Genomic DNA, 13853 nt, shown 5'->3' with positions numbered 1-13853 from the left:
CCCAGGAGGCAAAGGTTGCAGTGAGCCGAGATTGCGCCACTGCACTCCAGCCTGGTGACAGAGCAAGACTGTTTCAAAAAAAAAAAAAAAAAAAAGAAAAGAAAAGAAAAGAAAAAAGAAAGAAAAGAAGTTTGTTCATTCACTCATTTGCTCCACAAATATGCATTGTTCCAGGCACTGGACACAGCAGAAAACAAGACAAAATATTCTCAGAAGACAAAGACAATATTTTAACAGTCATTTCCCCTCCAAAGTCTCAATTTTTCTGAAACTAAATAGCAGGTTGATTCTATTAAGACCGTTTAATGATTAACACCAAATAGTGTTCCCATTTTCGATATCATAGAAAATTTTTATATCAATAGTTATTTATTCTCACACAAAGGAAAAGCAGTGTTTCTAATACCCATGAGAGAGAGGGAGGTAAGCTAAGGTGACCTGAAGTATGGCAAGGTAAGGTACAGAACTACCAGCCTGATGCAGAACTGAGACTTCTGGGGCTTTACATTAAGGAACAATCATTGTTTTTCAGAATAAGTAGTTACCAGGGCAAATTTACCAAATGACTTAGTGCCTTGCTTTTTAAAATTTTAGGCAGAGGAAATTCTAATAGGAAAGACCACTGGTGGAGAGGGAAGGGAGGGTGGATTTTGCAGAAATATGCTTCTTTTTCTGTGTTGAAAATTACATTTACTTTCCTATTTTAAAAAATGGGGTCATCTTTTTATTGTTGCGTTGTAAGAGTTATTTACATATTCTGGATACTAGACCCTTACCAGCATTTGATTTACAAATCCTTTTCCCCATTCTGTTGGTTATGTTTTCACTTCTTGACAGTGTTCTTTGAAGCATAAACTTTTAAATTTTGATGAAGTTCAGTTTATCTATTTTTTCTTTGTTGCTTGTGCTTTAGGTGTCATATCTAAGAAGTCACTGCCTCATTTCAAGGTATTGAAGAGTTACACCTACACTTTCCTCTAAGAGTTGTATAGTTTTAGCTCTTATATTTAGGCCTTTGATGGATTTGGCATTAATGTTTTGTTTATGGAATGAGGTAGGGCTTCCGTGTGATTCTCTGCATGTGGCTATCCAGTTGTTCCAGTACCATCTATTGAAAAGACTATTCTTTCTCCCAGTTGAATTGTCTTGGCATCCTTGTGATAAGGCAATTAATTGACTGTTAATGTGTTATCGTTTGAATGTGTGCCCCAAAGTTCATGTGTTGGTAGCTTAATTCCCAATGCAACAGTGTTGAGAGGTGGGACCTTTAAAAAGGTGATAAGATCATGAGGACTCTGCCCCTCATGAATGGATTCATGCTGCAATCTCAGGACTCGTTTTGTTATTGTTGCAGCATTGCGGCAGGTTCCTGATAAAAAGCTAAGCTCAGCCCCTTCCACCACTCCCCACCCAGGCGTGTGCATACCCTCGTATTCTTCTGCATGGATGATGCAGCAAGAGGGCTCTCACTAGATTGGACTCCTTGACCTTGGACTTCCGGCTTTCAGAACTGTAAGAAATAAATCTCTGTTCTTTACAAATTACCCAATCTCAGGTATTCTGTTAGAGCAGCACTAAATGGACTAAGACAAAATGCATGAATTTGTTTCTGCACTCTCAATTCCATACCATTGACTGCTGTATGTCTACCATCATGCCAGACCATACTGTCTTGATAACTGTAGCTTTGTACTAAGTTTTGAAATTGAGGAGTGCGAGTCCTCCAACTACATTCTTTTTAAAGAATGTTATAGTCCACGTCCCTTGACTATCCATAGGAATTCTAAGATTAGCTTGCTTGTTAATTTCTGCAAAAAAAAAAAATGGTAGTTAGAATTGTGATAGGGATTATATTGAATCTATAGATCAATTTGGGGAGTACTGCCATCTTAACAATATTAAGTCTTCTGATCCACGAACAGGAGATGTCTTTCCATTTCTTGAGATCTTCTTTAATTTTTTTCAGTGCTTTCTAGTTTTCAGAGTATAAGTGTTACACTTATGTTGTTACGTTCATTCTTAAGTATTTTATTCTTTTTTGATACTATACAAAGGGAATTGCTTTCTTAATTTCTTTTTTTTTTTTGGATTTTAATTGCTAATATATAGGAATACAATTAAATTTTGTATAGTGACTTAGTATCTTGCAGCCTTACCAGACTCACTTATTAGCTCCAACAGTCTTTCTTTATGTGTGTATGTGTGAATTTCTTAGAATTTTCTATATCCAAGATTATGTCATTTGCAAATAGAGTTTTACTTCTCCCTTTACAATCTAAATACCTTTTCTTTTCTTTTTTTTTTTAAACAGAGTCTTGCTGTGTTGCCCAGGCTGGAGTGCAATGGCACAACCTTGGCTCACTGCAACCTCCTCCTCCTGGGTTCAAGCAATTCTCCTGCCTCAGCTTCCGAGTAGCTGGGATTACAGGTGCCTACCACCATGCCCAGCTAATTTTTGTATTTTTAGTACAGACGGGGGTTTCACCATGTTGGCCAGGCTGGTCTCAAACTCCTGACCTCAGGTGATCCACGCGCTTTGGCCTCCCAAAGTGCTGGATCACAGGTATGAGCCACCGTGCCTGGCGAATACCTTTTATTTCTTTTTCTTGCCTAATTGCCCTGTCTAGAACCTCCAGTACAATGGAACTTACAGTTGACCCTAGTCGAACAGAAGTGGTGAGGGTGCACAATCTTGTCTTGTTCCTAATCTTAAAGGAAAGCATCTAGTCTTTTACTTTTTTTTTTTTTTTTTTGGAGATGGAGTCTCACTCTGTCATCCAGGCTGGAGTGCAGTGGTGCGATCTCAGCTCACTGTAACCTCTGCCTCCCAGGTTCAAGTGATTCTCTTGCCTCAGCCTCCTCAGTAGCTGGGACTACAGGCGTGCACCACCATGGCCGGCTAATATTTGTATTTTTAGTAGAGATGGGGTTTCACCATGCTGGCCAGGCTGGCCTCAAACTCCTGACCTCATGATCCGCCCACCTCGGCCTCCCAAAGTGCTGGAATTACAGGTGAACACCACCGCACCCGGCCTAGTCTTTCACATTTAAGTATGATGTTGGCTGTGGGTATTTCATAGATATCATTTATCAGGCTGAGCAGCCCATAAACGTCTCTCTCTCTGTTATCAAGTGCTATCATTTGAACGTTGGTCCCTTCCCCTCAAAGCTCATGTTGACGTTTAATTGTTATTGTGACCATTAAAAGGCATTTAAGAGGTTCCACTTTCATGAAGGGACTAATTTCATTCCTAGTTTGCTCCGTGCTTTTATCACGAAGGGGTGTGGATTTTATCAAATACTTTTTCTTTTTTTATTAAGATAATCATGTGGTTTTTAAATATTTTATTCTATTAATATGGTGTATTATAGTAATTGATTTTCAGATACTGAACCAATTTTGTATCCCTAGGGAAAAGCCAACTTGGTTTTGGTTATGATTCTTTTAAACCATAAATTCAAATTTGGCTGAATTTTAATATTTGAGAACCCTGAGAGGAAAACTAAGAAAAACTAACAATGTCTGAGTGACTGGATAAAGAAATGCAAGAATGAACACACGGTCTTGCTTTACTTTCAGGTACTTTGAATATTATGGGTTGTTAAAATTTGAGTAAGTGACCTCAAGGAGTTCTCTTTTTTCAACTCCTGGCATCAAGAGAGCCTCCTGTCTTGGCCTCCCAAAGTGCTGGGATTACAGGCATGAGCCACCGCACCTAGCCTAGTGGTTCCCTTTTTAGCATGTAAAAGAAAGAGAAGTTTATTCTTGCTGTTTTAAAATAAAAGACAAGAAAAGGAAAAACTACAATAATGACGTGAATCATTGCTTTTTATTTGTTTGTTTTTTGTTTCAGTAAAGCACAAGAGCAGGGCCATCAGGTGGGAAGAGGAAGAATGTGGCAGTTTCCCCAGTTGATGGTAAGAAAAGAAAAAAAAAAAAAAGCTTTCCAGCTACATCATCTCCAGGCAGCCCATAAACATCTCTCTATTACCAAGTGCTATTATCTAAACATTTGTCCATCCCCCACAAAGCTCATGATGACATTTAATTGCCACTGTGACAGTATTGGGAGGTAGGACCATTAAGAGGCATTTTTTTTTTTTCCTGAGGCAGAGTCTCGCTCTGTCACCCAGGCAGGAGTGCAGTGGCGCGAACTCGGCTCACTGCAACCTTTGTCTCCTGGATTCAAGTGATTCTCCTGCCTCACCCTCCTGAGTAGCTGGGATCATAGGCACCTGCCACCATGCCTGGCTAATTTTTGTATTTTTAGTAGAGACGGGGTTTCACCATCTTGGCCAGGATGGTCTCGAACTTCTGACCACAGGTGATCCGCCTGCCTCAGCCTCCCAAAGTGCTGGGATTACAGGCGTGAGCCACCGCACCCGGCCTAAGAGGCATTTAAGAGGTTCCACCTTCATGAAGGGACTAGTGCCCTTATCTTGTTATCCCTGGAGTAGGTTTGCCCCCTTTTGTGTCCACATGCTCAGACATGTGTGCAAGCAATCCCTCTCTTTCCACTTCCACCAAGTGATGATGCAGCAAGAAGGCCCTTGCCAGATGCTGGTATTAAGAAAAAAAAAGGTTTTTATCTGAGGAATGTGAGCCCCTTCGAATTATCAGGCCCAGAACATTCATGACTCACTCCCCCTTGAGCTAAATAATTACTTCTTGAAGCCACTTGCTAGTGGTCCCTAGACTGATGCCAAGTATCCATAAATGCCATATACTGGACACCATAACTTATATTCTCACTCTGTAGTTCAACAATGTATAGCCAATGATCAGTGGATCATTGTTCTCTCTTAAACCAGTGAGAATTCGGGTCAAACAACATTGTATCAGCTCACTCCTTGTTCCCTTTGCCTTTAAAACCCTGCCAGTAACCAAGGCCAATAGAGTACTTCCCAAGGCAACTTGGAAGTGTGTCCCATGCAGCTGTCTTTACTTTAGCTCAAGTAAACTCTTTTTTTTTTTGAGAAGGAGTCTCACTTTATCACCCAGGTTGGAGTGGCACAATTTTGGTTCACTGCAACCTCCGCCTCCCGGGTTCAGGTGATTCTCCTGCCTCAGCCTCCCAAGTAGCTGGGATTATAGGCATGCACCACCACATCCAGTTAATTTTTTTTTTTTTTTTTTTTTTTTTTTTTAGTAGAGATGAGGTTTCACCATGTTGGCCAGGCTGGTCTCGAACTCCTAACCTCAGGTGATCTGCCCGCCTTGGCCTCCCAAAGTGCCAGGATTACAGGCGTGAGCCACAGCACCTGGTCCAAGTAAACTCTTTAAATTACATTTTGTGTCTCAGCTTCTTCATTTTAGGTCAACAACACCTTGAACTGGGCATCCTAGCCTCTAAAACTGTGAGCCAAGAAATTTCTTTTTATTATAAATTACCCAGTCTCCATGCACGCATATGTTCATTGCAACACTATTTGCAATAGCAAAGTCATGGAATCAACCTAAATGCCCATCAATGATAAACCGGATAAAGAAAATGGGGTACATATACACTATGGAATACTATGCAGCCATAAAAAAGAGAACGATCATGTTCTTTGCAAGAACATGGATGGAGCTGGAGGCCATTATCCTTAGCAAACTAACACAGGAACAGAAAACCAAATACCGCATATTCTTACTTAAGAGTGGGAGCTAAATGATGAGGACACATGGACACACAGAGGGAAACACCACACACTGGGGCCTATTGGAGGATGGGGGATGGGGGGAAGGAGCAGATCAAGAAAAATAACTAAAGGGCGCTAAGCTTAATACCTGGGTGATGAAATAATCTGTACAACAAACCCCATGATGCAAGTTTACCTACGTAACAAACCTGCACATGTACCCCCGAACTTAAAATAGAAGTTAAAATAAATAAATACATAAATTACCCAGTCTCTGGCATTCTATTACAGCAGCACAAAACAGACTAAGGCACCAAGCCACACATGTATAACTTCCCCTTCCCTCCTCTTCCACATTTGCTATATCTACCATGATTCATTTTTAAATTTTTTCTTTTGTTTTTCTTCATAATTATTTCTTTCTTCTTGATGCCCTCCCTTGCTATATGGGTATTTCTTCAGAAGAGGTGAAGAAAGAAAAGGGAGCTAATTTAAAAAGAATAATAACTAGATAAATGGAGCCGGGTGTAGTGGTTCACGCCTGTAATCCCCACAATTTGGGAGGCCGAGGCAGGCAGATCACTTGAGGCCAGGAGTTCGAGACTAGCCTGGCCAATATGGCAAAACCCCGTCTGTACTAAAAATATAAAAAGTAGCCAAGTGTGGTGGTGCACACCTGTAATCCAAGCTACCCAGGTGGCTGAGGCATGTGAATCACTTGAACCCGGGAGGCAGAGGCTGCAGTGAGCCAAGATCGTGCCACTGCACTCCAACCTGCACAACAGAGCAAGGTGCTGTCTCAAAAAAGGGAAAAAAATAAAAATAAAAATTAGAACTAGATAAATGAAACTTCTACTCATTCTAACTAGTGTCCTGGGGGTACCTACAAATATGCTCATGTTGTAACAGCTGTGTTTGAGAGAGTAATCTGTAAGGCTGGAGGCTGGGGTAGAAAACTCATTAGGGTCTGAATCACACCTCTGACACCCACTGCTATGTATCTTTGTGCTGCTAGATGGTCCTGCTGGCCATCCCCTCTGGCACTCTATTTTTTGTACAACAAAGCTCCCCTAAGATGATGGCCCTATATCCAGTTCGCTATGTTTCAAATCCAAATATTTTGAACTCATTCTCACCACACTATTCACTAATTCCATTCTCCACATGTTCGATTCCTGGTTCTGACACTTACTAGGTGTGTAACCTTGGGTAAGTCACTTAGTCACTGATTTTCAGTCTTATCATATGAAAATAGACTTGAGAATAGTATCTACCTCATAGGTTTGTTGTGATAATTACATAATGTATTACATGTTAGAGCAGTGATTTTTTTTTGTTTTTTTGTTTGTTTTGTTTTGAGACAGAGTCTCGCTTGTTGACCAGGCTGGAGTGCTGTGGCACGATCTCAGCTCACTGCCACCTTTACCTCCCAGGTTCAAGTGATTCTCATGCTTCAGCCTCCCTATTAGCTGGGATTACAGGTGTGCACCACCACGCCTGGCTAATTTTTGTATTTTTAGTAGAGACAGGGTTTCACCATATTGGCCAGGCCTGTGTCGAATTCTTGACCTCAAGTGATCTACCCGCCTCAGCCTCCCAAAGTGCTGGGGTTACAGGCGTGAGCCACCACACCTGGCCTAGAGCAGTGTTAATTACATGTTTGCTATCTCTGTTGTTCCTTTTCTCCTTCCATCCTTACAATATAGGGCCCTGCCCAGAATTGAGGACTTCTAACAGAAGTCACATGAAAGGAAGCAGGTTACAGCTCTAATTTCAGTGACATACTAAACTACAAGAACCAAGTAAGTCAAAAGCATAAAAGCTAAGACCCATTAAAGCTTTTAGGAAAAAATGTTATTTTTAGTCCAAGAGAGACAAATAAAATTCTCCAACTCTATATTCTGAAATCTTTAAATACACCGAATCAATTTTCTAAGAGATCTAATTGTTAGTTTCCTCATGACATCAAACAAAAATGCAAAAGAGGAACATTTATAATAAATTCAAGCTTTTTAAAGATTAATTAATTGATGTTGGGAGGTAGTTTTGAGACAGGGTCTTACTCTCTTGTCCAGGCTAGAGCATAGCAGTATGATCCCAGCTCACTGCAGCCTTGACCTCCTGGGCTCAAGCAGTCCTCCCACCTGAGCCTCCCAAGTAGCTGAGAACACAGGTGCACGCCACCATGCTTAGCTAATTTTTTTTTTCTTGTTTGTAGCAATGGGGTTTTGCCATGTTGCCCAGGTTGGTTTTGAACTCCTGAGCTCAAGCGATCTGCCTGCCTCGGCCTCCCAAAGTGCTGAGATTACAGGCATGAAACACTGTGCCTGGCCTTACTTTTTATTTTTTTAAGACAGGGTCTTGCTCTGTCACCCAGGCTAGAATGCAGTGGCATGACCTTGGCTCACAGCCACCTCAATCTCCTGGGCTCAAGCGATCCTCCCACCTCAGCCTCCCAAGTAGCTGGGACTACAGATGCACACCACCATGTCCAGCTAGTTTTTTTGTTTATTTTTTTGTAGAGATGGTCTCACTATGTTGGCCAGGCTGATCTCGAACTCCTGGGCTAAAGAGATCCTCCTTCCTCAGCCTCCCGAAGTGCTGGGATTACAGGCGTCAGGCATCACACCCAGCCAAATTAAAGCTTTTAACATATGTTATGTCTTATCTCACAAAGTAAAAATGGCTATGCACTCCAATTATTTATTTACAAATTTTTATTCTAAAGAAGAAAACACACCTTATTGTTGAAGAATCTATCTAAGATTGACAGTCCACAATCACTTCGGTCCTCATCATCGGCAACTTCATATTCTGCCTGATTGGAGAGATGGAAGAAAAGAAAGAACAGTTAAGCTGGGTGTGGTGGTGCATACCTGTAGTTCCAGCCACTTGGGACGCTGAGGTTGGGAGGATCACTTGAGCTCAGGAGTTTGAGGCCAGCCTGAGCAACATAGTGAGATCCCATCTCTTAAAAAAAAAAAAAAAAAAAAAAGTTAAGCTTCTTCACCAACAATGTTTCATTATGTTTCAAATTATTTGGTTTGATATCCTCAGAGCCACAGACCAACTCTACTGATCAAGAGTCTACAGCTCTTCTTTGGGAAAGTGAGGTGTATGAGGGGGAAGAAGTTAGTTTTTTAAAGGAGGTTAATGAAGTTTTAGAGCAATACTTCCCATAATACTCTGTATGCCATATTACATTGTATCCATTAAAGATATCTCAGGGCTGGGAGCAGTGGCTCATGCCTGTAACCACAGCACTTTGGGAGGCCGAGGCAGGCAGATCATCTGAGGCTGGGAGTTGGAGACCAAGCCTGGCCAACATAGTGAAAACCCGTCTCTACTAAAATTACAAAAATTAGCTGGGTGTGGCGGCACATACCTGTAATCCTAGCTACTCAAGAGGCTGAGGCAGGAAGAATTGCCTGGACCCAGGAGGCGGAGGTTGCAGTGAGCCGAGATCATGCTACTACACTCCAGCCTGGGCGACAGAGCAAGACTCAGCCTCAAAAACAAACAAACAAACTTCAGTGCTGGGAGTTCTGGATACTGTGTGGCATGCAATTAATGGAAGAGAAAGCAAGTCTGATCCTGCAATGGTCCTTCGATATGCCAACTGGGCAGGCTATGAGCCCCAGTTAGTCACTCAAACACAAATCCAGGTGCTGCTGGGAAGGTACTTGTACATACGATTAAAGTTTATAATCGGTTGACTTCAAGTGAAGGAGATTATGCTAGATAATCTAGGTGGCTCTGACCTAATCAGTTGGAAGGTGTTAAGAACAGAGATGAGTCTTCCTGGAGGAAGAAATTCTGCCTGAGGACGGCAGCTTCAGCCCATTACTGGAGAGTCCTACCATGCCCCTTCTGACGGTCCGCCCTACAGATTTCAGACTTTCCTAACCAGACCCCACAATTATGTAAGCCAATTCCTTGCAATAAATCTCTTAATATCTCCTCCTATGGGTTCTAGTTCTCTGGTTGAATCCTGACTGATACAGATGCCACTAATTCATTTAATGAGCAAGAAATAGGGCAAACAACCATGCCATGTGCCATGAGGGGGAAATGAATAAGACACAGTCCCTTCACTTGAGAAGCTCACAGAGCCTGTCATCACCTATCACCAGGATAGTCAAAGCAGTAAGCGTGACAAAATGGCACAATCAGACATTATTTCTGAACCTACACAACTGCCATCAAAAAAACAAAAACATAACCTGTAACTGCAGTCACATAGCTGTCACCTCATAACTACAGGTATCATGACAATATCAGAAGAGTGAAACCTAAAACAGAGTTTCAACAATGCAGTTTAGCTACTTTAATGTAAGGAAGAACAGTAGGTCCCTAAATTCTTAAAATATAGCAGCTTGGCAAACATTACCCACTACATGAAAACTTACACCCAGGGTTCCATCCCCCAAACTGAGTAAGCATGCCCCAGCATACTGGAACTCTGTCTTCAAAAAGAAGAACTGGCCAGGCGCAGTGGCTGATGCCTGTAATCCTAGCACTTTGGGAGGCCGAGACGGGCAGATCACCTGAGGTCAGGAGTCTGAGACCAGCCTAGCCAACATGGGGAAACCCCGTCTCTACTAAAAATACAAAAATTAGTTGGGTGCGGTGGCACATGCCTGTAGTCCCAGCTACTCAGGAGGCTGAGGCAGGAGAATCACTTGAACCTGGGAGGCGGAGGTTGCAGTGAGCTGGGATCACGCCATAGCACTCCAGCCTGGGGGACAAGAGCAAAACTCTGTCTCAAAAAAAAAAAAAAAAAAAAAGAAGAAGAAGAATCACCTTATTCTAGCAACAGTGCCAGAAAGGAAAGGACTGGGAGAGATCTGAGGGAAGGAAGCAAACAACAAAACAGCCGCAAATGTTTTTCTGAAAAGAATATATCATAAATAAATATATATACATTTTAAAGTTTTTAAAAAGCTGTGTTAGAGGAAAATCAAATCCAAACTCAATGATATAAGACATATATGTCCGCATATAATAAGCACTCAATACACATTTGCCGATACAATTAAGACAGCCCAAAGCAGAGAGAGGAAGGGTCATAACCCTGGTACAAAAGTGAGAGAGATTTTCTGCTCAATTCCACCAATTTTCTATTGCTCACTTGCTTCTGAATTTCATAGCTTTGAAAGTCTAGGCTTCCCAATGGTACCCACAAAGACTGAGAAACATAAAGTTTCTTTACCTATAAGGAAATCACAGTAAATCTCAAACAGGATACATGAGAATGTTGGAAACTTTCTTGAGCATAGTAAATTCCATCCAAAGTGATCATTCTTCTTACACAAACTTTATCCCTTCCATATGCTTCTGGGTTAAAGCGTTTTTAAGTTAAGAGCATTGGCCAGTTGAGTGCAGAAAGGACACTTTTCTGGTAGCCGAACAAGAATTATCATCTTAGAGCCGGGCGCAGTGGCTTACGCCTGTAATCCCAGCACTTTGGGGGGCCAAGGCAGGTGGATCACAAGGCTGAGGCAGAAGAATTGCTTGAACCCAGGAGGCAGAGGTTGCAGTAAGCCAAGATCATGCCACTGCAGTCCAGCCTGGGAGACAGAGAGAGACTCCATTTCAAAAAAATTAAAAATAAAAAAAGCATTATCATCTTAATTAGTCTGTCATCTTCATACAATTCAAGCCTCAAGTTTCAAAGTCATTCAATGACTACATGTGATTCTCCAACACTTGAGATGTAATTCTACACAAAATACCACATCAGACTAAAGGGATTTCTGTCCTAATAAGATAATATGACACCAAGACAACCAGTCCCTCCACTCCTACATCATTGCCCAGGTCTAGTTTTTACATTTTCTTTTTTTTTGAGACGGAGTCTTGCTCTGTCGCCCAGGCTGGAAGGCAGTGGCACGATCTCGGCTCACTGCAACCTCCGCCTCCTGGTTCAAGTGATTCCCCTGCCTCAGCCTCCCAAGTAGCTGGGACTACAGGCACGTGCCACCACGCCCGGCTAACTTTTTGTATTTTAGTAGAGACGGGTTTCACTGTGTTGGTCAGGATGGTCTCGATCTCCTGACCTCATGATCCGCCCGCCTCAGCCTTCCAAAATGCTGGGATTACAGCATGAGCTACCGCGCCTGGCCAAGTTTTTACATTTTCAAAAGCATAAGATTGGGTGGTTGCTCAATATGGAGATAAACTGCTCACCACTGCATCCAAGAATTCAATGTGCCTCTTTAGAGTGGGTTTGGTATCACAGAACTGCCTGAAGAGAAGTCTTCCTATCGGTTGCTTGTCACAAAGACTGCTATAATCCTTTTCTGGGTGAAGAAAAGGGATAAGAAGCAAACAAATAGAATCATTACAATCCACCACATGCTGTTCTAAGCCTTACAGTTTTCACTTGATACAATAAAAGTCAAAAACAGTATTTGCAGTATTATTTGCATCTTTTGTTGTTGTTGTTTTTGTTTGTTTGTTTGTTTTTTTCAGACAGTCTCCCTCCTCTGTTGCCCAGGCTGGAGTGCAGTGGTACAATCTCGGCTCACTGCAACCTCTGCCTCCCAGGTTCAGGCGATTCTCCTGCTTATCTGTTAAGCATCTAATATCTAGAACATATAAAGAAATCTTATACCTCAACAACAAAAAGACAATCCAATTTTTAAAATGGATAAAAGATTTGAACAGACATTTCTCTAAAAGTTTACAAATGACCCATAAGCACATGAAAATACGCTCAACATCATTATTCATTAGAGAAATGCAAATCAAAACACAGTAAGATACTTCATACCCACTAGGATTAGATTAAATGAAAAATAAAGAGGAAAATCAAAAGCGTTGGGAAAGATGTGAAGCAACTGAACACATTGCTAGTGGGAATGTAACACAGGGCAGTGGTTTGGAAGAGTCTGGCGTTCCTCAAAAAGAAAAAGTTAAACACAGAATTACCATATGATTCTACTTCTTTTTTTTTTTTTTTTTTTTTTTGAGACAGAGTCTCACTCTGTCATCCAGGCTGGAGTGCAGTGGCGTAATCTCAGCTCACTGCAACCTCTACCTCCCGGGTTCAAGCAATTCTCATGCCTCAGCCTCCTGAGTACCTTGGATTACAGGCACATGCCTCCACACCCAAGTAATTTTTGTATTTTTAGTAGAGATGTGGTTTTACTATGTTGGCCAGGCTGGTTTCAAACTCCTGACCTCAGATGATCCACCTGCCTTGGCTTGCCAAAGTGCTGAGATTACCGGCATGAGTCATGGCGCCTGGCCCAATTTTTGTAATTTTAGTAGAAACAGGTTTCACCATGTTGGCCAGGCTAGTCTCGAACTGCTGACTTCAAGTGATCCACCCACCTCAGCCTCCCAAAGTGCTGGGATTACAGCCGTGAGCCACTGCGCCTGGCCAACAATTCTGCTTCTGAATACATACACAAAACAAGTGAAAGCACGGACTCAAACAGGTATTTGCACACCAATGTTCCCAGCAACACTATTCACACAGCCAAAAACTTGGAACAACCCAATGTCCATCAACAGATGAACAGATAAGCAAAATGTGGTATGTCCACGCAATATCCAACTCAATGCCACCGAACTGTACACTTCAAACAGTAATTTTTGTTATGTATATTTTATCATCATTTTTTAAAAGCCTAATACATGAATATTCATAGCAGCATTATTCATAATAGGCAAAAGTAGAAAACAACTCAAATGTCTATTAACTGATGAATGGCTAAATAAAATGTGATATATCCATATAATGGAATATTATTCACCAACAAAAAAAAGGATGAAGTACTTTGACAACATTATGCTACGTAAAAAAAGCCTGTCACAAAAGACCACATAGTTTATGATTCCCATTTATACGAAATGTCCGGAACAGGCAAAGACATAGACAGAAAGTGGATTTGTAGTTGTCTAGCTCTGGAGGTAGCGGGCAGGAAGGAGTGAGGAGTGGCTACCAATGGGTGTGGCGTTTCTTTCTGGGGTGCTGAAAATGCTGTCAAATTGACTGTGGTGATGGTTTCACAACTCAATATATTAAAAACTATTGAACTATATACTTTAAATGGATAAGTTTTATGGCATATGAATTATATCTTCAAGAAGCAGTTATTTAAAAAACTCAGTGGAGTTAAAACAATGGGGGAGTTACAACAATGAGGGAAATACTAGCTCCTTTATACCACCTGAAACTAATTTTGATAAATATAATACTTCATCATCTTTCTTTAAAA

At 41.4% G+C, this 13853-nt stretch overlaps 1 protein-coding gene across 19 annotated transcripts in view; it reads right to left on the bottom strand.

The window, feature by feature from the left end:
* GRK4 (G protein-coupled receptor kinase 4) overlaps positions 1-13853 on the bottom strand; it is a 74998-nt gene that overhangs the window by 37659 nt on the left and 23486 nt on the right. For 17 of the 19 annotated variants that reach the window (XM_063808603.1, XM_063808602.1, XM_001152424.8 and 14 more), the window contains 2 exons: positions 11815-11927; positions 8366-8443 (listed from right to left, as the gene is read on the bottom strand). In XM_063808603.1, the coding sequence (XP_063664673.1) occupies positions 8366-8443; positions 11815-11927 (191 nt within the window). The remainder of the gene's footprint in view (positions 1-8365; positions 8444-11814; positions 11928-13853) is intronic. The other 2 variants (XM_063808605.1, XM_024355929.3) reach the window with 1 other exon arrangement.

The sequence above is a fragment of the Pan troglodytes genome, chromosome 3 (assembly GCF_028858775.2).
Source record: "Pan troglodytes isolate AG18354 chromosome 3, NHGRI_mPanTro3-v2.0_pri, whole genome shotgun sequence".
NCBI lineage: Eukaryota > Metazoa > Chordata > Mammalia > Primates > Hominidae > Pan > Pan troglodytes.
The sequence above is the reverse complement of the archived record's forward strand: the minus strand, read 5'-3'. Positions and strand labels throughout refer to the sequence as shown.